The sequence below is a fragment of the Dysidea avara genome, chromosome 6 (genome assembly GCF_963678975.1).
Source record: "Dysidea avara chromosome 6, odDysAvar1.4, whole genome shotgun sequence".
Lineage (NCBI taxonomy): Eukaryota > Metazoa > Porifera > Demospongiae > Dictyoceratida > Dysideidae > Dysidea > Dysidea avara.
In genome coordinates this window covers 3,804,037-3,827,745 of record NC_089277.1, presented here as the reverse complement: position 1 = coordinate 3,827,745, position 23,709 = coordinate 3,804,037, and the positions used below count along the sequence as shown (strand labels likewise).

General features: G+C 37.9%; 2 protein-coding genes and 1 long non-coding RNA gene across 13 annotated transcripts in view; all 3 read left to right on the top strand.

Moving 5' to 3' along the window:
- LOC136258873 (uncharacterized) overlaps window positions 1-23,709 on the top strand; it is a 76,325-nt gene that overhangs the window by 44,644 nt on the left and 7,972 nt on the right. The window lies entirely within an intron of this gene.
- Window positions 564-13,881, top strand: LOC136258877 (uncharacterized). Of its 6 annotated transcripts, XM_066052259.1 has the most exons (9): window positions 4,697-5,757; window positions 6,044-6,238; window positions 7,764-9,597; window positions 9,645-9,703; window positions 9,766-9,833; window positions 11,601-11,813; window positions 12,336-12,447; window positions 12,543-12,594; window positions 13,631-13,881. In XM_066052259.1, exons 5-8 carry the CDS (start codon window positions 9,783-9,785, stop codon window positions 12,548-12,550), a joined length of 384 nt encoding a protein of 127 aa, XP_065908331.1. In that variant the 5' UTR covers window positions 4,697-5,757; window positions 6,044-6,238; window positions 7,764-9,597; window positions 9,645-9,703; window positions 9,766-9,782; the 3' UTR covers window positions 12,551-12,594; window positions 13,631-13,881. The 6 variants fall into 6 exon arrangements, with proteins under 6 accessions (XP_065908330.1, XP_065908328.1, XP_065908331.1 ...); XM_066052258.1 differs by lacking the exons at window positions 4,697-5,757; window positions 7,764-9,597; window positions 9,645-9,703 and adding exons at window positions 564-708; window positions 3,587-3,718; XM_066052257.1 differs by having other exon boundaries at window positions 7,764-9,703.
- On the top strand, window positions 14,494-17,315 carry LOC136258880 (uncharacterized). 6 transcript variants are annotated; one of them, XR_010703079.1, is made up of 6 exons: window positions 14,496-14,939; window positions 15,609-16,149; window positions 16,226-16,394; window positions 16,520-16,569; window positions 16,770-16,874; window positions 16,925-17,315. It is a non-coding gene; the product is annotated as an uncharacterized lncRNA (long non-coding RNA). The 6 variants fall into 6 exon arrangements; XR_010703077.1 differs by having other exon boundaries at window positions 14,494-14,773; window positions 14,856-14,939; window positions 16,226-16,874; XR_010703075.1 differs by having other exon boundaries at window positions 14,494-14,773; window positions 14,817-14,939; window positions 16,226-16,874.

Genomic DNA, 23,709 nt, shown 5'->3' with positions numbered 1-23,709 from the left:
TTATTTTCCAACATGCATGCCTCTATAATTTCTTGGTGTGTAGCCAAAGCAAACTGTCTGATAGAACTTTAAAAGATCCTTGTTTTGTGAGTTACGTATCACCATGTTAACTTGACATATACGCAGTTTAATAGTGGGTTTTGAACTCATCTTGACCCACTGTATTTATTTAGTGGCCCTGACTGTTGGTTTTAAGTTTTGACCATGGTCACAGGTCTAGCTGTTATAGCAAATACCTGTACAACACCCAATCATACTGCTGAGGTTCTCTATACCATAGACATAGATTATAGAGAGAGTGGGTAGATAATCTATGTCTATACATATCAACAAACTGCGCAAAGGGCAGTTAATTCTACCCAACTATGCATCTGGTGTAGTTCTCAGTGTACATGTTACCCCATCCAAACACGAGTTTGCCTTGACAAGATATGATTTTAGATGTCCATCCTGGTCATTGCCGCACTATAGTCAGATCAGCCCGGCGTAAAGATACAGGCGTACATCTTCCAACGAGCATAGCAACGAGTATTTGTACACTTTTGTATTCCAAATAAAGCTCGTGTGATGTATAGAAGTCGGTGAAATTATGGCCTTCGTCTCTGGGCTTTCGTGGCCGTTGGAGCGGTTCTCTGTGCTGGAGAAGCCAGAGGGGCTAAACGAGAAGTAGTTAGTGATTAATTAACACGTTGTTGGACATTTAAAGCGGTGAGTAATGAAACCTTGTGGTCTACCTTGTGCATATCAAATAAAAGAAAATTTTACGCAGCGCTGAATTTTAACCTCACTTCATATGAAGTATGAATAAACAACTGTAGGTCCTTGGTCAAACTGATTAGTTGTAAAATCTTGTCAACATGCAGCCATCATTCCTTGCCCAATGGAAAATACATGTATTTATTATAGCTAATGCACCTCAGTATCAATGTATTGCCCCACTATCCCCCCTCCCCCACCCCCCGGCATAATATGGGGCTAGAGTGGGGATTTGATGTCAAATGCCCCATAGTAGGGTAACCTATCGTGTCAAATCCCCACCACTAGCAACACAGCGATTTGACATAGCATAGAAAGTTGCAACAAAAATACTTGGGCGCTTAATGAACGGCTGTCAAATGACCCATAGTGGGGTAACAGCTTCGTGCCTGCAGTAAAGCCCCACCAATTTGCCCGAGTTGGTTGGGGCAATACTTGATAGGTGCATAATATTCAAAAAATGTATAAGTACACTCATTGAAATCCATAATTTGTTTGATAAACTATACATAAAAACAGAAGTCCTTGAATTCCTCTAAACAATGCTTTTGTTCTAGCAGTTATTCACAGTTGACTCCATCACACTGCGTACTCCATACAATTTTATATTGGAGAAAATAGTTACCTCAGTACTCAAACTGCAAAAGTGTGCTTGGGTTGCCATTACCCAAATTCACTAAACTTGGTCTCATTCTATGAGATGAATCTTACTGATTAAGAATTCACCTGAAATAAGGCCTTAACTGGCCATTTTACAAAAATGCATCACAAAACACAAAAGCCAGGTGTTTATATTTCGTGCCTGGATGCATAAATTGGCCATACAAAGCTCTTTCCTATCCTTCCACTGATTATTGGATAAAATGCATCACCATCCTCCATCCTTCAAAAAGGCTGCATATCCTTCACAGTACTTTTTGTACCATCTGTTTCTTCTTGAAAGCACATTTTCATGAGATGGGATGATGAATCCCTGAGTCGACACAAAATTGGTTACTGTTTCTCGGTATGTTGAAGATTCCAGAATACAACGGTGTATGGTTGTGCTAAACAAGTGTTGTAACAGTTGTACTCAACACTGGCTTTCCAGAGTATGCCGGAATAATGATATAGAGCCTGTAGATGTGTGTAATAGAAATGACAAGATTTTACATGTGCAATTATTATATTGTGCACTGTGCAGGAACCATGTATGATTATAGTGCACAGATATAATTATTATTATAAGTGTCTAAATCATGACAAAACTGTGGGAGTGTTAGCTACGTTATGAGGCAGTTGGTTCCATACTATATAAACATTTTAAACCATTCACTTTTAACTTTTAATAGTCACTTCATAAAAATGGGGAATAGGATCATCTGGGTTATAAAATCAAGTAAATGATGAATGTTTCTTCTGCTCTGCAGGGTGAGTAGGTCAAGATCAGTCAATGCTGAAGTAACATACTGTTAAATAAAATGTTTTTACGCCCTCCTGTAATGATTGTGTTTTATAGAAGATGTCAGTTGTGGCTAGTTTTAATGAGCTTCACTTAAGCAGACAAGATGAGAAACCTGTAGCAGGTTGCTATAGTGTCTGAAATTTGACACGAAAATAAATAATAGCATCATAACATTTAACAAGTGAAGGCCATCACTATAATTAAAATCCTGCTTTAACTAAGATACACACAAAAATGTGATGTTGCAACACTTGTAACAAGCACGTATCAGTTCCATCGCAAACAGTGAAAGGAAAAACAAGAATTGAGCATGTAGGGTGTCATACATGCAACTACTTTCATCTGCTGTCTTTAGTTGTACTCATCATTTGGCTAGCCTGCAGAAAGCTCTAAAAGAGAGCTGGACAATCACAGGCTAAATTGCAATCTTTTTTTTTTTTTTTGGTTTGACCATAAATTGTTAGTTTGAGTCATGTGCACCTTTGTTTATTCACACTTCTTGCTTCAACTCAGGATGCAGCTTTGGCTGGACAAACCTATCTTCCCCTAGTGCTTAATGATAAAGATTTCAACAGCATATGACGATAACATCATTATCATGGGGCCAAAATTCTTGTGAATTAAATTTTAGCGAATGACTCAAACACTAAAATTAACATCTTGCTATAAAAACCTGCTATTAGACACCAAATAAAAAAACTTAGAAAATCTTTAAAACTTTCAAATTACCAGTTTCTTATCCCCAACCACACCACCATTTTCTTTACCTCAACAAAGATTTTTGTATTGCTGGTGGCTGAGTACAGCTACCCAGCACTGGTAAATAACTACAGAATAGGGCTGGGAGATAATTTAGATAAAGATTATCTAGATACCTAAATCACCTATCGTAAATAAGATAACAAATTTGGTTTATCGAGATAATAGTAAATCTTCGTAATCTATTGTAAATCAACCACAGTAAGGTGCCAAACTAGTTGGGAAAGTCATAAAATTTCTAACTTAACAACTACTACTTGACTTTATGTCAACAAATATGTAAAACTGTGTTTACAAAATGGTCCTATATTGTCACATCATTATCAAGATAATATATATCATTTATCCAGATAAAATGGTTGTCACTTATCGAGATATAGGTTTTACCATTATCGCACATTATCGCACAGCCCTACTACAGAACAGTCTAAGAAAATTCCTGAGTCATTTTAGCTAGCTAATTAAACTATCCAGTTAAAATTAAAATCCGCCCTACCACACTGTTATTTTGAGTATTGGAGGATGAGAAACTAGTAATTAAGTTTATATGTGGCCTAACAGTAAAATTGAAATTCCAGGATGTTATACATGCTCACTTTACCTTATAATAATGAGTGTTTTTCACAGAAGTGTGTCGAGTTACATGAGAATCCAGTTGTCACCCCTTGGTGGAGTACAATATATATCGTATCTCACAGAATAGTGTTGTGTCTACCCCACACCACCCTGAACTCTGCTCGCAAACCTGAGTACAATGTAGTAAGTGAATCTGTATGTTAATATACGTTGAGGTACAAATCGTCACTCAGTTGCTATGCAAGTAGCTAGTAATATAGGAGCTATTTTAAATGCATTGTGGGACCTCTACAGCTATACTATCTGGTGGTCTGTTAACTGTGGTGTGTTTATATACAACTATGTGTTAGTAGAGGTCACAAAAAAGATGTTGATTTGTTGTCTTGGGCTGGTAAACATATTCATATCACAGTACTTAAGTGAAATCTTACAAGTGAACCATTTCCAGTTAAACCGAAACAATAACTATATTCAAAGACTACCTGTAGGTACAGCTCTGTGTGTGTATTTGCTGTTATGTTTCTCATTCCCATCCCATATACAGAGTTGGTACACATATTCCAACCTTGCTCCCTGCTAAGCATATGGTGTGGTGTGGTGTGATTGTGTGTGTGTGTGTGTCTGTCTGTCTGTGACGTTGCAGCACATATGCTATCTGCACTCCTATACTTCAAACAGTTTCAAGTCTGTCAGCTGACAGGCTAATTTCAACACTGAAACTTTGTAAGTATCAACTGGCTAACTTCTTTGACCCACACAAGGTATCTTTAAAAAACAGAACTTTATCATAGCTGTTGTGTTCTAGTATTACCATGTAATATTGCAGAAGGAAATGATGACTTCTTATGTGTGTATGGATATATAGTGTAAAGACCTATAGTGTATTTGTGAAAGTAAAGCATATTAATGGCGATGACACTATAGTAGGAATTGCAAAGTTAATAATACTGTTACTATTTCTGCCTCATGACTGTGGAGTAGTCTTGTAGATATTTTTTATTGTGTGTTGGGGGGAAATGACCTGTTCAAAGATAATGGACTGTTTATATGACACTTGAGTACCATGGAGGTTAAGGGTGCTCGCTGATATTTGAAGCCGTTTAAGTGCCAGCCCAGAAACCACATGCGGCTATTGCATCATAATTGGCATTACTACGCATACTTGTAGTATCCGTGTTAAACACGAGGAAGAATAGCATGTTTTTTCGCTTCAGAATTGTCACTGAAGTGTTAGCAAATGATTGTCTGATGGATCAACAATTACACTAACATGAATTAATCTAAAAGTAAGTGTTATTTAAGGCAACAAGTGTGAACGCACTTTTCGCTTGTAGGCGACATGCGTTTGTGCCTTGTTTTCTCGAGTGATAGGGTATGCTGGTAGTTAGTATTGTAACTGTAAGCTGCTTAGCTATGTAGGGAACAATGTTACCAGCTGGAATCACAAGGCGTTACAAGCTGCTGATGATGGCGTGCCTAGCGCAACCTATCCAAGAGCGACTTGGAGACTCCAGGCGGAGCAAGAAGCTGTTCCTGTGTGTGAAGAAGAGAAAACAGCTTTTTGTGTTTAGAACAGCGTTTATGACATGTTATTTTGAAAAGTTGGTGATTGCGGTCAATAGGAATTTGTGTGGTTATTGTATCAATAATGTTGGGCGCACGCAATCTTTGCACATGTTCACTAAAAATAAAACTAGTTTTTGAGTGATAGCCGTGAAGGCTTCAAATTTTGTAGGGAGATTCGCTGATAAATTCTCCAGAGGTCTATGTTTAGATTTTGTCCGTAGCATTATGGCTTCATGAGTTACGGCACCGAGAACATGAGGTTTTGAATGGTGTAGCACACTTTTAGTACTAACTTAAGTTCTATGTATACTGTGTACTAATACTAAACATAGAGTTGTGAGTTATAAGCTGAAGTTTGTTCAACGTGGTTTCCAGTGCGCTACTGTGAAAAATGGAGGACTAGTTTCGATTTAAGCGCTTCATAAAGAACTACGCATAGTTATAAAATGGTATAGGCTAGAAGAATTCTGTTTGGTTTGTGTTGAAGAGAAAGAGAAGCACTTCCAACGTAAGTAGCATATGGATTCATTTTATACATTATGTGAATATAAGCAACAATACAAAAATTGCATGTTGTATGGCTTCAAATAGCCGCGAGCACCCTTAAGAATCAAATCTCCCACAAAGAAAGTTACCAGAAACCAGTTTCAGATTTGGTAAGACTCTGAAATACATTCCATGTTATATTTTACACCAATAATCAAACTTGCGTAACGAATGTGTCAGTACTGGATATTTATACAATTCTCCATTACAGTATACGTACTTGACTGCACTACAGTATACATCTTGATCTTCTGAAAAACATTTAGACTCTCTCTAGTTCCTTACGTGCATTAGGTTCCTTAGGAAACCCTTGGAAACTCTCCCTATGAACTGTTATTTGTGAATATACTTCAGAAATTGCCTAAACTGTACTTGGTTGTGATTGCTTTTTTACAGTGCAAGAAGACATCATGGATCAGAAGACATCATGGATCAGAAGACATCATGGATCAGAAGATATTGTGGATCAGAAGACATCATGGATCAGAAGACATCATGGATCAGAAGACATCATGGATCAGAAGACATCATGGATCAGAAGACATCACGGAGGAGAATACTAGGACCACATGTGAGATGGACTATCAAATAGTAAGTGTCAGTGTGAGTAACTGGTGGCATTAACATCTGCTATATAGCTAGCTAGAAATTCTCTAAGAATAAAATATGTTTTATTAAGCTCATGAACATTTCTATAAACACTTTACCCTAACCTTGAAGTTTGTCATTCACATATACACTGTACAATAGTGTGTAATTGTTTAGTGGAACCACAGGTAATAGACACACCATACTGAATTGCTAAGCACCACCTAATCTATCTGTGCTTTATGCCTATAACAGTACTGGGAGTAGATTTTATGGTCACATATTTAGCTTACTGGTGAGTAGTAGACGTACCACTATGGAATATAAGGACCTATTTATGGTGGGTGTACTTGACAAGCTTGATAAGAGAGGTGGGAATCATATACTTGACTAAACTAAAGCAATAAACCATGAAACACATACCAGTACATGTAGCACAGAGACAATTATAATGGTCAGTCACTGGACATTTGTCAGGCTATTTGATCAGTCATCATTGTCCGGTCATTAGTCATGGCTTCTGTAGGTAGCAGACTTCCCTAACTATTAGCCATAATATCAACTCTTCAATGTATTCATTGGGTTAGGAATGCTGTAAAAACTACTGTAATAACAATCACTTACCTTATGAAGCCTTAAAGAGAGGTGTCTGGCATTTTCTGTTACTATATATAACATCATCATCATATTGAGATAGCAAGTTCAAGCCAGAAAGTAAGAAGACTCTCAAGAGCTACTTTTGACCAGTGGAAGAGGGAAAATGAAGTACCTCACCAGACAGACATGGCTATGCTGTGAACTTGAGAGGGACAAGAGCATCACTTCACTGTTGTGCATGTAAAAGGTTTAACAACACATACATTCACGAAGGACCTTCTCCCCGGCTTGGATTACTGGCTCATCTAATAAGAAGCTAAGTAATGTGATTGACCATGCCACTAGTGATGCACACAAGGGGCTGCTATGTTGAAACTGAAGGATGAACAGGTGCCTAAAACTTGAAAAACATTAATCTTACAGTACTCATGTTTCAAAAATTTCCCTGGTGGGGGCATGCCCCCAGACCCCCGTAGAAGCTATGCACTTCTCCTGTCATGTCTGACCATCATGATGATATGTCAGACCAATTTTTTTTTGTATGGATTGACACAGTGTCAGACCACTTCAAAAATAAGTATAATTGTTGTAGCGTTAGCTTGGTGTTAGTAAGTAACAAGCATCAGCTTTAAACTGGGTTTGTTTGCCCTGCCATTTTCACCAACATGTTCAAATACTTTTGTACAGAAAAGTGCTGTAGTAGACCAATCGCCACCCAAGAAACAATGTACCAAACTTAGTGGCTAAAGCAATCGAGCTGTATCCATGTAGACAGTAAAACAAAATCTTTGAAGAAAAATTGTGTTTCAAAACTTCACGCGTGAAATGCTGATAGTTTTGTATGGGCACTATATGTGTGCTTCCAATTCAGGTAGGGGTGTCTATTATCTGTGGTGGAACCAGTTGTAAAATTATTACTAACACTTTACAGTGACCAGCACTGAAGGAATGACTGCAGTGACCAGCACTGAAGGAATGACTGAAGTTACTACTCTCTGGTTCCACCTATCTCTTTCATTACATTACAATACCACTCCTTCACTTGGTATACGTATATAATATGTTGGTCTGTCACATTACCTTCCTTTAATGAAATTTTGCCTTAAGCTGAGTTATTTAAAATGAGCTGTGTATAATATGTGTGTGTGTTTCCTTGAACAAGAAACTTATCCAGTTGTTAAAATTGAAACCTTCAGCTTAGGATGCCCTTACAGCCTCCTATGGGTTATCGGTCCTTCCCCAGGTGGATTTACCTATGCTCCAGCACCTGAGCAGTACACAGGTGTCCCTGTGATATACGTGCGGTATTAGAGCTATATTCATTTCAAAGAAGCCCAGTGAGTTTTGCAGAAGCCCATTTGGCTCTGTGACAGCTCTCTATTATTTACTCTTGACTGTACTTGTTAGGGAAATACTTGGCATACACTGAAGTAATATAGGTTTCCAGAAGAGGCTGCACAAATTCATCAGATGTGAAGTGTTTCAGGGTATGTACTTGTTGTTTGTTCTGTTTTGCTATCAGGTAGTTAAACAGGAATCCTTACCACTATAGTCATGACACGCTCAATCTTGATGGACTAACACTGAGTTAGATACTCTCCTCTCTTATTATTTGCTCTTGGTACAGTACACTGGAACCTCTCTTATCCGAACCTCTGTTATCCAGGCACTTCCGTCCCGACAGCCCAAAGTAGTCTTGTGGCTTGTAGTCTATTGACTGTAGTAAGGTTTGGCTTATGTTACAGATAACATTCTTAATTGAATATAATAACATTGTATCACTTTGATTACATATAGTTCATCATGGTATGGACCCAGTGATATTTCACACAAATAAGAAGTGAATAACCGACTCGTTTTGCTGCTCAAAACTAGTTAATCCTCTTAATGATCACATGCCATAAAATTGTACACTGTAAAAAATGAAGTGTGCCAGTCACACTCAAAGTGTTATGACACACCAAAAAATGTCGCCAGACACACTCAAACAAAAAATGTTACAGTATACACACTTTTGCAGATGGTGTGTATATTGCAACATTTTTGGTGCATCAGGCATACTTCATTTTTTACAGTGTATGGTTTCTGCATGTCCTTGTGAAATTTCTGTGCTTCCTGAAAGGATGGTTTCTGGTATGGTTTCTGTCCTATAAAAGACGTACAGCATTTCAAACTGAAACAAAGTGTTCAGAGTGTAGCTATTGATTGCGTTGGTTGGAGCCTGATACGTTATAATTGAACCTTGCTTTTTGGAGGGTGTGTTTATGGTATCAAATCAGTAAAGTAAGGTCTCATTTTTGTCTATTGCACGATCATGGAACAATATGTGTGATTTTGTTCAATTAATGATTCAGTTGTGCTGTTTGCCAGTTTCGTAGACTCTTTTAAGCTTGTTATACAACATATAGTTGGTACTGAGCTGTACATTTTTTTCTTAAACCTGGGTACAATTGTATTGCAATATTGTATCATCATAGCTCAATGTGTAGTTCTAGTTGTCAAGTTCATAGTAAGACTTATTACTATTATTGTACCTACTGTGACCTGCTTGTGTAAGACACTGTATATGATAGTATATTGCAAATGATTTGAGGTAGAAAAGTTTTGCAGATTTCGTACCTTGTCAACAAACTGTGAAACTTATATCATGAATAGTAGTCAATGATTGTGGGTTTTGAACTTAGAAGAACTCTAAAAACCACCAAAGTTTTCTGCCGAATTGTGGCAGCTTTCCACATCTATGAAACTCTACCAGGTGTAACAAAGTGTGTATTAATTGTAGTGTTATCATTATAATTTTAGACCATTTTAGGTTATCAAGTAATTTGTTTTTTGCTTGGCCAGTTTCTTGTAACCCTCTAGGTCTATAAGGTAAATATGATTTTTTTTTTAAATCTGTGATTAGTTATTTTATTGTCTGTATTTTTATTTAGTTTGATGAGCTATCGATATGGAGAACAATGTTAGGGTTGAAGAGGACAGTGAAACACACAGTGAAAATGTGAGGAATAGTTACAATTATTTTACCCACATTTGAGCTGGTCCAACGAGGTTACAATACATTTGAGTAAACTTGTGTGATCTCAACTGCAGGAATGCAAGCATTAGAAAGTGGATGTACTTCCAAACCATATCCACTTGCAGATTTTGACTAAAAAGCATACAACTATCTCAGTGGCTTGCTAAGGCTTCACATAAAAAGTCCCTACTGCATTAATTTACAATAGGAAGCCATTACTAAGTATTAGGGCATTACTAACAAGTGGGTGCAAATTTTGTGATCAAATCTGGTTTACTAAGGCTTCACAGAGATTACATTATTTACATCCTCATGTAAACAAAACATCATCAAGGTTTTCAAATGAAGTAGATGAAATGCTAATAAATGATGATGAAATTGAGGAATGGCAAAAACATGTAGTAGGATATTTGTACCCCATTTCAAAAATTATTGAAATCAAGTGAAATCTTGTACAAATTTAGAAGTGTCATCTAACCCGGTAAGTGGCTAGCTGTTGGTGCATGTGTGTTGCTGTTGCTGGATATTGCTTTAGTTTTGGAAGAAATTTCATAGTCTATTATTATTATTCACTCTTGTTGGTATGTGTAGTTGGGGGGGGGGGGTTGTCCCTGTTCAATTGCTCTAATTAAACAATCACTTTGAATGTGTACTGTATTCACAATCACTCACTTGCACACAAATCAATACCATATTTACAGCCTGGATTTCTATTTCCTTTCCAGAAGTTTTTGACCCAACATGCAAACAAGTAGAGCCTTATGTGAGATCAGTGTTTCTTATGCATAAACCAACAACTGTAACTGTAACTGCATACAGTGGAGAGTTGAATATCCAGTGTCATCCAGGTATCAAAATGACTGTTCTATTAGAGTATTATGTCAACAGGTGTATGCTCTGTTAGAGTAACTAAAAAAATTCTGTATTAATGAATAATTGATTTTGTGTACTCTTGAGTTATTCTTTACCCAATATCAATTCAGATGACCTCTGCACTTTATGTTAGCATAATATCAACTACAGCAGAACCCCTCTACAACGACACCCCTGAATTGTGGATTATAATGGACATTTGTCAAGGTCCCAAATAAACAGTACTAGTAGTTTGTACACCCCTTCAGGGGTGGATCCAGGAGCTGGCAAGGGGAGGGGCACATACAGGGTAAGTTAAGGTGGTTGCATGCATGGGGAGAGCCATATTCTGTAGTTCAGTGCTGCTTTTTTGAAGCAGCAAATAATCACCTCTTAGTGGTGTCTCATGATCACTGTTGATTTTTGCCATTTTGGCCTTTTCAGATGGTTGTGAAGTCTTAAAGCTGTTTAAAAGGCTCTGAATGTCTTAAATAACAGCAACACTATAATTATTTTTAGAGGCACTTAGTACGCACAAAGGTGCTGGGTGACTACTTTACAGCTAATTTGACTTCGGTTTGCTTTGGTTTCAGGTGAATTTGTAATAAATGCTAGTAAAATGTGCATATTTTCATGAGTTTTAAACTGATCTTGGCCTGACATAAAATTTACTAGCTATTTTAATCAGAAGCATGGCTGGCTCCTCCACAAGGTGGGGAGGGGGGGAATTTGCCCCAAATGCCCCATCCTGGATCCGCCATTGCCCTTAACTAAGGACACCTCTTTATAAAGAACAAAAATCAATTCTCCAATACTGTCCATCTTAGAGTGGTTGCATTGTAACTGCATATTTAGTTTAGAGGTAACACAGTGGTTATTTTATTTCTACCACTACAGCCTGCAAGAAATATCTGTGTACAAACAACAAGCAGTGTGATTTCCACTGATCATGTACCACCAGAAGGATGGGATGGGAGAACACTTCAAGGATGTATTGTTCCTCATAACTTTTGTTCTCCATCACCTCCACCACAGCCGATAAGCTGTCGTAGTCTTCCTGTTGTTGGTAACTACCCAGAGCCTGTTGCAACTAGCAATCAGGAGACTGAGGTGAGATACAGACCTTCAACTTGTAGGTCCCTAGTGGGGTAGTTAGTATACACAACCTTGTGATGTGTGAGAAGAGAGGTTTCTATATTTTGTGGAATGATACATAATGTGATGATGAGACTGTGTGTAAACCATAAACAACATTCGTAAAATATCATATAGTTAAACTACCCTAATAGAACAGTCATTACCCGAGTTGTCGTTCAATCTGGATAACTGAGGTTCCACTGTAGTGTAGTGTGAATACAAAGGTATCCCCGGGCTGTGTGGCTCCTTATTGGGTACTTGCCTAGAGTATACATTGTGTAGGGATCAAGTCACCTCCTAGTCTGAGATATTTTCAGCATTCAACAGGCAATAGAGTTGTGATGTCATCATCCTACAACATGTGGTCCCCAGTGGGCTATATAGTGACTAATGAACACTAAACATTAGTGAACCACGCTGCACATGCAGTAGCATAAGTCATACTTAATGTGGCTAAATGTACATATTATTTAGATTATGTTCAACAAATTACAGGAGCAGTTATGCCACATGAAGTTACCAGTGGTCACTAAATGTTGTTACCTGCAGTTGCTGCTGACTGTATTGTGTGGTGGTAGCTATGGAAACACTTCTGATAACTGCACAGGTATGCATACATAGACAATGGAAAGGGATTGGGGGCTATATGTCACTAACTGATATGTAATAATACATTGTATACTGTTTTATTTCTATCTTTAGTATTTTGAACTTGTGGAGAACTACAGTGTGGAGCAGCCTTTGTGATAGTAATGTAAGTTGTACATACAATTTAGTTAAAGTGTTTTTTTTAGTCTGTTATATTATATTCAACAAAGAATATTAAATCCTAGATACAATTTGCAATAAATTTTTACTGAGTCCATGCTTGAATGGTGCAACTCATTTTGCTGTCCCCATGACAACTACACAGTACTCTAAATCAACACCTACTGATCTTGTACAGGAGCAGAATATCCTTACTTGTAGCAAGTCTGAAGGGAACACCATAGAGCAGGTGTTAATTGGCATATGCATAAATGAATCTTTGCCAGTCAAAACTCAACATTACTAAGTATACAATCACTACAAACCTAAGAAATTTTCTGTACTTCCATAAGTTTGCTCACTGGTATATGCCACTTAATTTTGATAAGTTAGCATTTTCTTTAAAATATGTTTTTGGTAAGGGTATGGAAGGTTGTGTTTGGGTGATGCATATCCCAATTAACGCTTGTTCATCTGTTTATACATCACATACTGCTGAGTTGCTACAACTAGTTATGTCACATATGTTAGTGCTTGCAAGTGATTGCAATCACTAAAATAAAGATGTTCTGGCTGATCTAGTGCTTTGAATGTTCCATACACCCACTTGACAACAAAACTGAAGTACTGATCCAACCCCTTCTGCAAGCCATGTACACTGGGGGGGACATATTATATCCTGGTACATTTTTGAAGAGAAGAGATGCTTCACCACTACACGGGTTTGCTGTTACTTGATCATTAAGCCATTTTCATACAGTGGTGGTGCTGTACTGCCTAATGTGGAAGCCATGTATGTAAAAGTGTAGCTTAGTGCTCCTCTCTATTAATAGTAACACTTGTGTGTACAATTACCACTCCAACATTATCCTGTAAGTCATATCCTGTAAGTTATTACATCATCAGTGGGGCTTAAAACCAAATATTTTACATAATGAAAATTTCCATCTAAAATAATTATTATACAATGTCCAGAATAATTATATTTCAGGATATCTGGATGGTAAATCTTACTGTTTGTATTAACATGTTTTACCTGCTAGGACCTACAGGCTATGGTATCATCTCAACATGTAGATGTCACCATCTCTCACAGTGTATCACAATCATAATGAAGATCACCACCTTATCATACTGATTTGACTTTCTCATCATCAACCATTGGGCATGTATCACTTCACAGTTTTGTATCATCACTGGTTTGTACATATTGACTCTTACGGCATAGCATTGACTTATTTTTGTACTGTTTGTACCTGTGTTGTCCAGTTGACATTATAATTAAATACTAGTAGATGCATTGAACTATTTGTCTGGGTGTGTGTACATCTAATGGGAGTCATGGAATGGACCACTCTAGTTTTGCGTATTCAGGTCAGACGGACAACATGGGAATAGTAAGTGTAACCGCTACTTATCTATTGCATGTGTTGACTGGACAAAATTTCAACTTGACCTGTGACTTCACTATTCTTATTAAAGTTCAAGATCACTGTTTCCAACATACACCTGCCTTTTATGCACCTATCAATGCAATGCCCAACTACCACTAATACGGGCTGAGGGTGGGAGAATTGATTGCTAAATTTCCCTGACATAGTGGGGATTTGTCTTCATTCACTCCAACAGCAAAGGTGTGTGCTTTCAGTTTAGGAAGGAGTGTCTCAGGTGCTAGCTATTGCGTTTATCCACTCGATCCAACTCATTACTAGACCAACACCACATGACCATACAAACCCCTTCCTAGCCCCGGTATTCCCGGGGTTTGCAGGATGAGACTTGATCGGGGTTTGCATCGCCAGTACTTCCCCAGTAGGTGGGGAATAGTGATGCAAATCCCCACCTTAGCCCATATTAGTGGTAGTAGGGGATTACATTGATAGGTGCATTATAATTTCTTAGTGTGTGCTACCAACAGGTGTGAATGATCATTGTAGTCACAGCAAAATATGGACACACATTTACCGTAGTCTACCTTTAGTAAGTACCTGTGTAACACCCCCTCGAATCAACCATACTACTGAGGTTCTCCACGAGTAACAAGAGTTAGCTACGAGGTTCTGGTCATAGATTGATACCGCCCTCGCAGTTGACTATACCGAGGATGAGAATCTGCTGTAGCTGCTTCCCACAATACCTTGACAAGATCTAGATATCCACCCTGGTCATTGCCGTACTAGAATCAGGTTAGCCTGGCCTGTAAGATGTGGCACTCATTTTCCAACGCAGTGCAACAATGCAATTTACATTTTCGTACTCCAATTAAAGTTCAGCTCATATGTGATGGTCGCCTCTCTGCTGGTATGGAGCGAGATTAACAGAGAAGCCAGGAGGATAAACTAATTTATAGTGGTAAGTTGTGTCCGTGTGTTGAACGTAAAGTGAAACTTTGCGCGTGCGCCATCCTAGACAGCTAGAACAGAACATTATTAATACATACATACATACATTATGTGTTCTAATATCAGTGGTACATCACACAGATACATGTACGATTGCCTGGTAATATTGTTACCCCTTCTAAAAGGCTGGATATTGTAGCAGCAGTATTTTTTGTACCATTTGTTTCAAAGCACGCGTGAGATACATTGACAAGCAGTTGCTAATGCACCTATCAGTGTTTTGCCCCACTACTATGAACACGGGCAGAAGTGGGGGCTAGGCGGGGATTAGTGGGGGAATTGACCTCAAACCATGCCCCAGGTGCTGGGGATATTTGATGCTACGAGAGCACGTAGCCGGGTGTTTTGTGGTCTTTTACTGGGGGATTCGACATCAAAAGTAGCCCCAGGTAGTAGGGATAAGAATTAAGTATTCAAATCCCCACCTCTGCCCATGTTCATAGTAGTGGGGCAAAACACTGATACGCGCTTAATGTTTTACTAAACTTGAAGGGTAAAATAAAAATTTGAAACTGTCCACTTTGTAAAAATTGGGAAACAAAAGTTAAAACAATCATCTGGGTTATCAAATAATTTTATATAGCATTCGCAATTTTGATTTGTTTCTTCTGTTCTGCAGGGTGGGTTGGTCAAGATCAGTCAACGTTGTGGTAACATAAGAGAAGATGTCAGTTGTGGCTGGTTTCATGACCAATGGGCCTCCCTTAAAGAAGATGAGAATTTTGGGTGCAGCCATTCAAGGATGGCCCTTGCTAGAGGAACAACTGGATTGTGATAATTGGGAGAGAGAGTTGTTCATGAACATAGAAAACTCCAGAGTGACTTGTCAACAAACCTAAAAATGTTTTGCCTTTGTGAATAGAACTTTCAGGCCGTCCTCAACAAAACAGTTTGTTGAAATGAGTGATCAGCACGTGTACAAATGAATAGTGTGATACATCTTCTTTGAGTTAGGATGTAATACCACTACCAGGTGTTAAGGAAGTGAAGGAGTCAGCAGTGTCAAATAATAGTGGATGAATCATAAAAGTACCTTGTCCTCAATTTCCACCCCCTGATGGCAAGCTAATGGGTTATCAGCTAGATCACAATTTATTACTCGTCTCAATAATTTGACCACTAACAGTTACACTGATCACAGAATTGATTACAATGTACTGGTGAGTATCATAGTACATTGTATATCATGTGATTATGTATGGGAAGTGACATACTGAGAATAATACTTTTCTATAGATGTACCCAAGACATGAAGATGTTAACTCTCGTGTGCTGGCAGTGAAAAGTGTGTGTGTGTTGGTACACGATACTGATAGCCCACTACTGAGTGATTTGGAATAAGCAAGCCACACAAGGATGTATGTATCAGTCCTTCTCAACAATTTAACTGCATACTATTCCTGAGGTTGGTAGGTGTTCTATTGGTGTGATGATTCAATTCATAAGTGCCACAGTGTGGTTGCATCACTAATGACCTCAATTGGTAGTACACTGCAGGCTCATTGTGTTATTTCACTGTCTGAATTGTAGCTCCCTCAGGACTTGGAGAACAACACTATGGAGCCGTTATAACTGACAATGTAAGTTGTGTGACTAGAGTACATTTGTTAGCCACCAGTGAAGTTGGTCAATGGTCATTATCCCACCTACGTGTAACATATCATTGAGCAACAAAGCATGGCTTAATAACTGTGAAATCATGTTGAGGCATGGGTACACAATCCTTCCTTAGAATATTTTAGTGAAGTGTCAATGTTGAACTATTTTGGAACATTTCTAGAGACAGTGATGACCTGTGACCAGTTGCAACTTCCTGCACATAATTATCATGACTTGTACATCTGTGGTCATCAAAGTCTATGAAAATGAGCCAACAAGAACCAAGGTTTAAAAGATATTTCTTACATTTGATTTGTTATTTTATTAACTTTATAGGACTACAGATATGCAATCCATAATACATGAATGAATTCTTCACAGACATTCACAAAATGATGTAATCTCTATTGTATTTGTGTTTATTACATGAATGACTGACGTGATGATCCATTGCCACTTCTACTCCCTATGACTTTGATGTACTGGAGATATCATATATCAATCATACAACACTTACGTCACTTTGCCACCTACATACATACAATATGAATTAGTGTCTACACAGGTACACTCTTGTATCTTTTTAGTGATGTTGTTTTTATGTGAAGTAGTTTTATACCTTTTTACATGCTTGTACTGTTTTTATTTTGTATTGTGAACCAGTGTCATTCAGTGAACTGAATTGTTTTTATCCACTGACGTAATAAGTGAATTATGTAATAATGAATGTGTCAATTATATGAGGGGGACATTTGTGTACTGCAGTATGGGAATTTATTTTGTCAAGGTGAATACACAGGGTGTAGGTTTACATTAAGTTGAATGTGGTTAATTTCATCATGTTAAACTAGTTTGTTCACTCCCTTTGTAACCTGTTTAATCATTCATAGCATATCAAACACTTTAACTATGTTCCACCTGTGGTGAATTTTCTTTCATTATTTTTAATGACACAGTGCAAAAACCTATTAATGCACAAATTGTTGATATAGAGTGATAGCACATGTTAATTACTGTATTTCCTCACAACCAAAAGAAGGAAGGACTTTACATGGAAAGTTTAATTCCATGAGTAATTGTGGTAGGCAAAATAAACCAAAATCTGTCCTATAATCCTTTTAAGGTATTCAATTACAGTGGAACCTCAGATGCACAATATTTACTGTTATAAGGAGGTTGTGCTTTCAGAGGTAACGTGAAAACTTCAGAAACTTGATAGAGAGGTTAAATGTAGTGTGTATGTGTAATAGTGTGCATGTGTAGTGCATAGCCCAATCCTTTTGGATACTTAGAATGGAGCGGGGAATTTGTGTGAGTGTGTACATGTGTGTTCCAGTCTACCCAGCTGTTAGAATGGGGACTTGGTGGCCTTATGCCAACTGGGGAAGCAGCCCACCTAGCTGTAGCATCAATTGGAACCTGGGGAAGCAAATGCTCAACTATCCATCTCTCATATAGCATTTGAAGGTCCAGGTGAAACTTTGGGTGCCTACACCTTTACCTGTGAGACATGGTACAGCCTCCAGCAGGTTACTAGTCCTGCCCCAGGAGGGCATGCCTGCGCTGACTCAAAGCACCTGATCTAGTGCACAGGTGCCCCAGTGCTGGCCACTGGGCAGTGTGACTGCATATCGGCAGCTGAAGGCTTTGCTCTTTTTTTCCCCCCTTTGCTTTATGTGTGTGTATGGTATGTGTGTAGTGTGTGAGTGTAGTATGCATGTGTAGGTACCGGCATGTTATGCTTTTAGAGTATGCTATGTTGTAGTGCAAACGTTTTGTGTCAACCTTATTAAAAATTGCACATTGTGAATGGATATTGAGTATTTATAAAGTTAGTCATCAAAGACAATTTTATTTGGAAGCCTAATCATGTCCTAGCTATCATGTTCTATTAAATAATACTGAATCTATTAGAGTTACTGACTGAATAGGCAATAATGTAGGAATAAGTGGTTGCTTGACTACATGAGACTATAGGGTAGCTACCTATGTTAATCTTTTCCATGACATAATTTGGTCACAGATAATAATCTGCCAACATAATTATACTGTGCTATAACATTATAGCATACCACACACACCCACACACACATGCATATACACACACGCAAAGCAAAGCCTACGGCAGCTGTGCAAAACACACCACACACACAAACACACACACACACACATTCGGCTTGAAGTTAACCATCCCCCAGATGATGTCTAGAGGATACGCTCACTCTACACCATCAGTGAGGACAAGTAGTAGTACACTTTGTCTTTTGGTCTTCTAAAAGAGTGATGGCAAGTGATATACAAATAAATGGGTGGGGCCAGTAGTGTGTGTGTATGTGTGTGTGTGTGTGTGTGTGTGTAGTGCGTGTGTGTGTGTAGTGTGTGTTGTGTGTGGGTGTGAGCATGTGTGTTTGGGTGGGCATGTGTGGGTGTGTGTGTGTGTGCGTGTGTGTAGTGTGCACAAGAAAATTATTCATTGCTCCAGTTTATGGTACCTTAGTTTTCCCTTTACAAAAGTAAAGATTCAATGACATACAAATTTTAATGCTGAAATTTGGCGGTAGCCAAGTAATGCATGCCAGTGAAGTTCACACACAAAAATCACCATGGCAACACAATGCTTTTGTTTGAATTAAAAGGCAGCCATCAGCTGTTACATATGCTGTCTAATTGAATTCCTTTCAAATGATGGTGTCTGTATTTCACCGGACCCTTATTTTTTGTGAAGTAGTGGGCGGCACCAAACTACTAATAACTATGGAAAAATCCAACAGTCCCATAATGGGTGTGGCACCCACACCGTCACCCATAAGACATGGCACAGCCTGTAAATATACCAGCACTGACTTGTAGCACCTGAGTAGTGTACTGGTGGCCCAGTTGTGAGTTAAATGGGTAAGTGCGACACAACTGGGTCAGCACGACCGTGCGTATAACAACCGAAGGTTTTGTTTTTGCTTTATTTGTGTATATTTGTGTGGTGGGTAGGACCTAGTGAGTAACAAAACTGTCAAATTTAAGCAGTATGAGAATGACACATTTAAGTTGGCTGGTGACCTAGTGACCTTATTAAGAAGGTCTCAATGTACTTAATGGTGATACCACGCCTGTTCCTTTTATAAAATATTTGGGGTATGTGATCGAGTTACCCTTGTCAACTTTTTTGCTTATTGAATTAAGAGTAATTTTCTTGCTTATAGCTACCAGTCAATCCATTTAATTTTACATGATTCCTGTGCAATACACGATATCACAATATAATTTGTATTCTGCTGGATGTCACCTTGAACCAGGAACTGTGCACAACTTTCCTTGAGAATTGTGTATGACCACGTATGACTAGGAATTCTCAATTAAAAGTAATGATCATCGTTTATCCATGGCATTATTAGTAATGACCAAACTGTTTCTGTATAGAATTTGTGTTAGCAGTTAGAGAAAATTGGTAGCAGGGATGTTAGTTGTTATTTGTGATGTAGCTTGTGAGAGAGATAACAACTAAATAGGACAACATTGGTTGTTTTGATACATGTAGTGGCTTATGAGGGACAGATACTGTATAATTATTTACATCACATGTATACATAGTTAGTATTTAGGTTAAGGCAAAATGTATGTTATGAATATCTAAGATGCTTTGAAAGTGAGTGTATGGGTTAAGGCCTATGCAAGCTTTTGTTTTGTCACTGAAGAGCCGGTTTTTTTTGCGCTACCTTTTCATAGTCTCGTTTATTTTTCTGTTGATGTGTACTGGCAATCAGACAAGGTTGGAACAGTCATAGCATGTAGCTACAAATATCAGTATTGTGTTTTTGGAAAGTGTACTGGATAAACGAATATTAATTTGTTCATTTAATTTAAATTTAATAATTGTTTTAATCATTTACTTGACATTTATAATCTGATGTGTTAGATCAATTAAAATCATTTGGTCAGTGCTGTACACTATAAATACATCACATATTATATCAAAAACCAAAGGATCTTATTGCTTTTATATTATATCTATTAAAATAACAGCAACATTAGCATGATCGTTCTATTAGAGTGTTTACTGAGCGCTAAATTAGAGTATAACTCGATCTTCTGCAGCGCACTTTGTTTAGCGCAATTTAACAGTGTAGCTAGGTTGTTTACCAGTTTCATAACCTCTTTACGTTTGTTATATAACAGCGCATCGAAGCAGTAGGTGGTAATGAACGTTGAATTGTGCACGTGATCATGATTCTGTATCTCACGTGTTCATTCTAGGAAATTCCTTGCTGGTATGTGTGCGTGGATGGACAGATAACTTTATGTTTGTGTAAAGGACAGGTAAGACAAACGGTTCTGCTGTTGGTGGTGGCTTTAGATAAGAAATAAAGTCAGTATTGCATTGTATGGCTTTTTACACTGTAACATCAAACTTGTATCAGAAGGTGATGGCTCTTTGTGACAACTACACTGGCTAGGCAGTGCATGGTATAACATTGTTGTGTGTAAATGAATTTCATTACATGGTTCAGGTTTAAGCCACCTAGCTAATGATTTGTTTACTTGGCCTGTTTCTTGAAAACCTCAGATAACCCTCTATAGGCCTATGAGGTATACATGATATCTTTAGTAGCTATTTATTGTTTTCTTTACTTTAATTCTTTTTATTAAATTTTTTAGTTCGACTCTGACAAGGCATGGACAACACTGCTAGGGCCACTGAGGACAATGAAACTGATGTCAATAATGTGAGGACCAGTTATAAATTCTTAATGTGCACGACATATAGCTACATAATATTATGATGTAGTGCAATGGCAGGTGTCTTGTGTACTGCATGATGTTGAAAGCATTTCTAATTTGGTCCCAAAGTTCTACTTCGTTTTGAGTACTGGTCCCAACTACAAATTACAAGCATTAGAAGGCCGGTGGGTGTTATCTAAATCAGTTGATCCCATGCCAAATAGTTGAAATGTTTCACTTGAGTTCATAATTTTTACATGGTAAAATCAACTCAATCAAATTGAGTGTGAACCAGTTACAGTAACACAGAAAAAATCTAGCACGTTTACTTACATGATTACTATGATTTCAAGGGATTGTTAAAATCAATTTGAAATACTGTGAGAAATATCATCCACTAGGTGTTTGTTTGTAACTAGCTGAGTCAATGAACAGATCTGGCACTAGTACTTTGAATGTACTCAAAATCATTCACTTCACAAAATAATTCACTTCACAAAATAAATCACTGTGTATTTCCATACAAAAAAAATGTTGCAGTTGGGTAACCTCAATTAGAGTGCCACTTTTTGTGTACTATTAGAGTAATGAACAGGCGTGCTCTGTTTATAAATGGAAACAAAAAAATGTTGCAGTTGGGTAACCTCAATTAGAGTGCCACTTTTTGTGTACTATTAGAGTAATGAACAGGCATGCTCTGTTTATAAATGGAAAGGCTTTTTAAAATAGAAAGCAGCATGAATAATTCTTTTTGATATTGACACAATCACAATACACTTGGAGACCTGAGGTGAGGTTTCTAAATTTCATTTAGAGGCCTGGTCACTTAGTGACCTGCTGTCATGTAGTGCTGAGGCGCCACTTCAAAGTGATGAATATGTCAGTCACTTAATTATGTTGGGTTGTTTGAGTGATTTGCATGAGTGCCTCAGCACTACTAGAGTTATAATGAAATATTATGTCTAATTGTCTTCTATGTGCTGGCAAACTCAAACTGCAGCAATAAGCCAGTTTCTCAACTCTGGAGAGGTTCTCAAAATGGTTAGACCATAACAGTTCACATTTTTCAAGTACCAGCAATAATACACACACTGTATTTCATGTACCAATGTCTGGTGTAAGTATGTTAAGTTGTTATGACATGATCATGAGCCACACAAAGAGGAGCCTTTACTTTGTCATGTGCTAATTTGGTTAGTTGGATAACTGTTCCTTACAATTGGTTGCTAGGAGATAGAACATTCTTTTAACAACTGTAGAAATAACCATGAATGCACTATAAGATCAAATATCTATGTACAGATAAGAATAATTATGCTGCCACTCATCCACACACTAGTAGCACAGTACATCAATCATATCTTAAGAAATGGACACACAGTGGAACCTGTTCATCAGGACACTTGACACACATACATAATCCAGACATTTAGTAAAGGTCCCAAAGTATCCCTTAGTGACCTGGAAAATCAGGACACCTTGACACTTTTTTCAGTCAGGCTTCACTAGACAACAGAAGCCATCAAATGGAGTATTATATATTCATTTGCACTTGGTAGGCTTGTTGTCTGACTTGTGAATTAGCAAGTTATAGGTGGTTGTTGATTGTGAAAAGTGTATGCTTCAAGCAAGCAAGTAACAGATGTACCACTATATTTAGATGAGCGAGACTGGAATCTTATAAGCACTGAAGGCACAAAAGATATAGGGCAGTTATCTTGATTTACTGCTGCTCAGTAGTTTGTGTTGCATTATCACTTCAAGCTACTTATGATAATGGTTTTTAAAACTACTAACAGTACAGTTTGTAATAATGAACTGAGCTATTTTCTTAAGCTCTCCCCTGACAAGAAACAGAATTTTATTGAAATCACCATTGTATTTAAATGCCACACCAGCATGCACTCTAGGGCTGCTTATTAATAGTTAACACCTGTTTACACGACCAGGTATAGCCCAGGTGCTCTCCCTATACAAGGACTAGTACTTGTGACTGGAAGGGCATTCCACAATTAAAGACATTCCACAATTATTAAAACACAGCAATATATCCTTTGCGCCTTGCATTCATGAGCTTCTCGTAATACAAAGGCTTGTCCCATTTATCCATGCAATGTAAATTTTGGGACAAGCAGTGCATAAATTCCACTAAATCAGCCACAATCTTCATGGTATAATTTCTTGATGACCACTACATCATGTGATCTGGCCTCGTGTTTTTCATGCAAATTGTATAGAGAAAGCCTCGAGGCTGCTGTTCATTTTTGTTCACGTAAGTACGGATAACACCCCCCTTTCAACTTGGAAAGATACACTATCTCTGGTAGCCTAAGAGGTCTTCAACATTGTTTTAAAGTTGTTAAACGTCTATAAAACCAAAAGGGAAGAGTGTTTACAAAGTGTAAGAA

Bases quoted from the DNA above. Each gene is read 5' to 3' on its own strand.
- LOC136258877 (XM_066052258.1), top strand. From the start codon at position 9,783: ATGGAGAACAATGTTAGGGTTGAAGAGGACAGTGAAACACACAGTGAA. The intron at 9,834-11,600 runs GTGAGGAATAGT...CTACCACTACAG, and splicing joins GTGAAACACACAGTGAAAAT to CCTGCAAGAAATATCTGTGT. The intron at 11,814-12,335 runs GTGAGATACAGA...AACAAATTACAG, and splicing joins CTAGCAATCAGGAGACTGAG to GAGCAGTTATGCCACATGAA.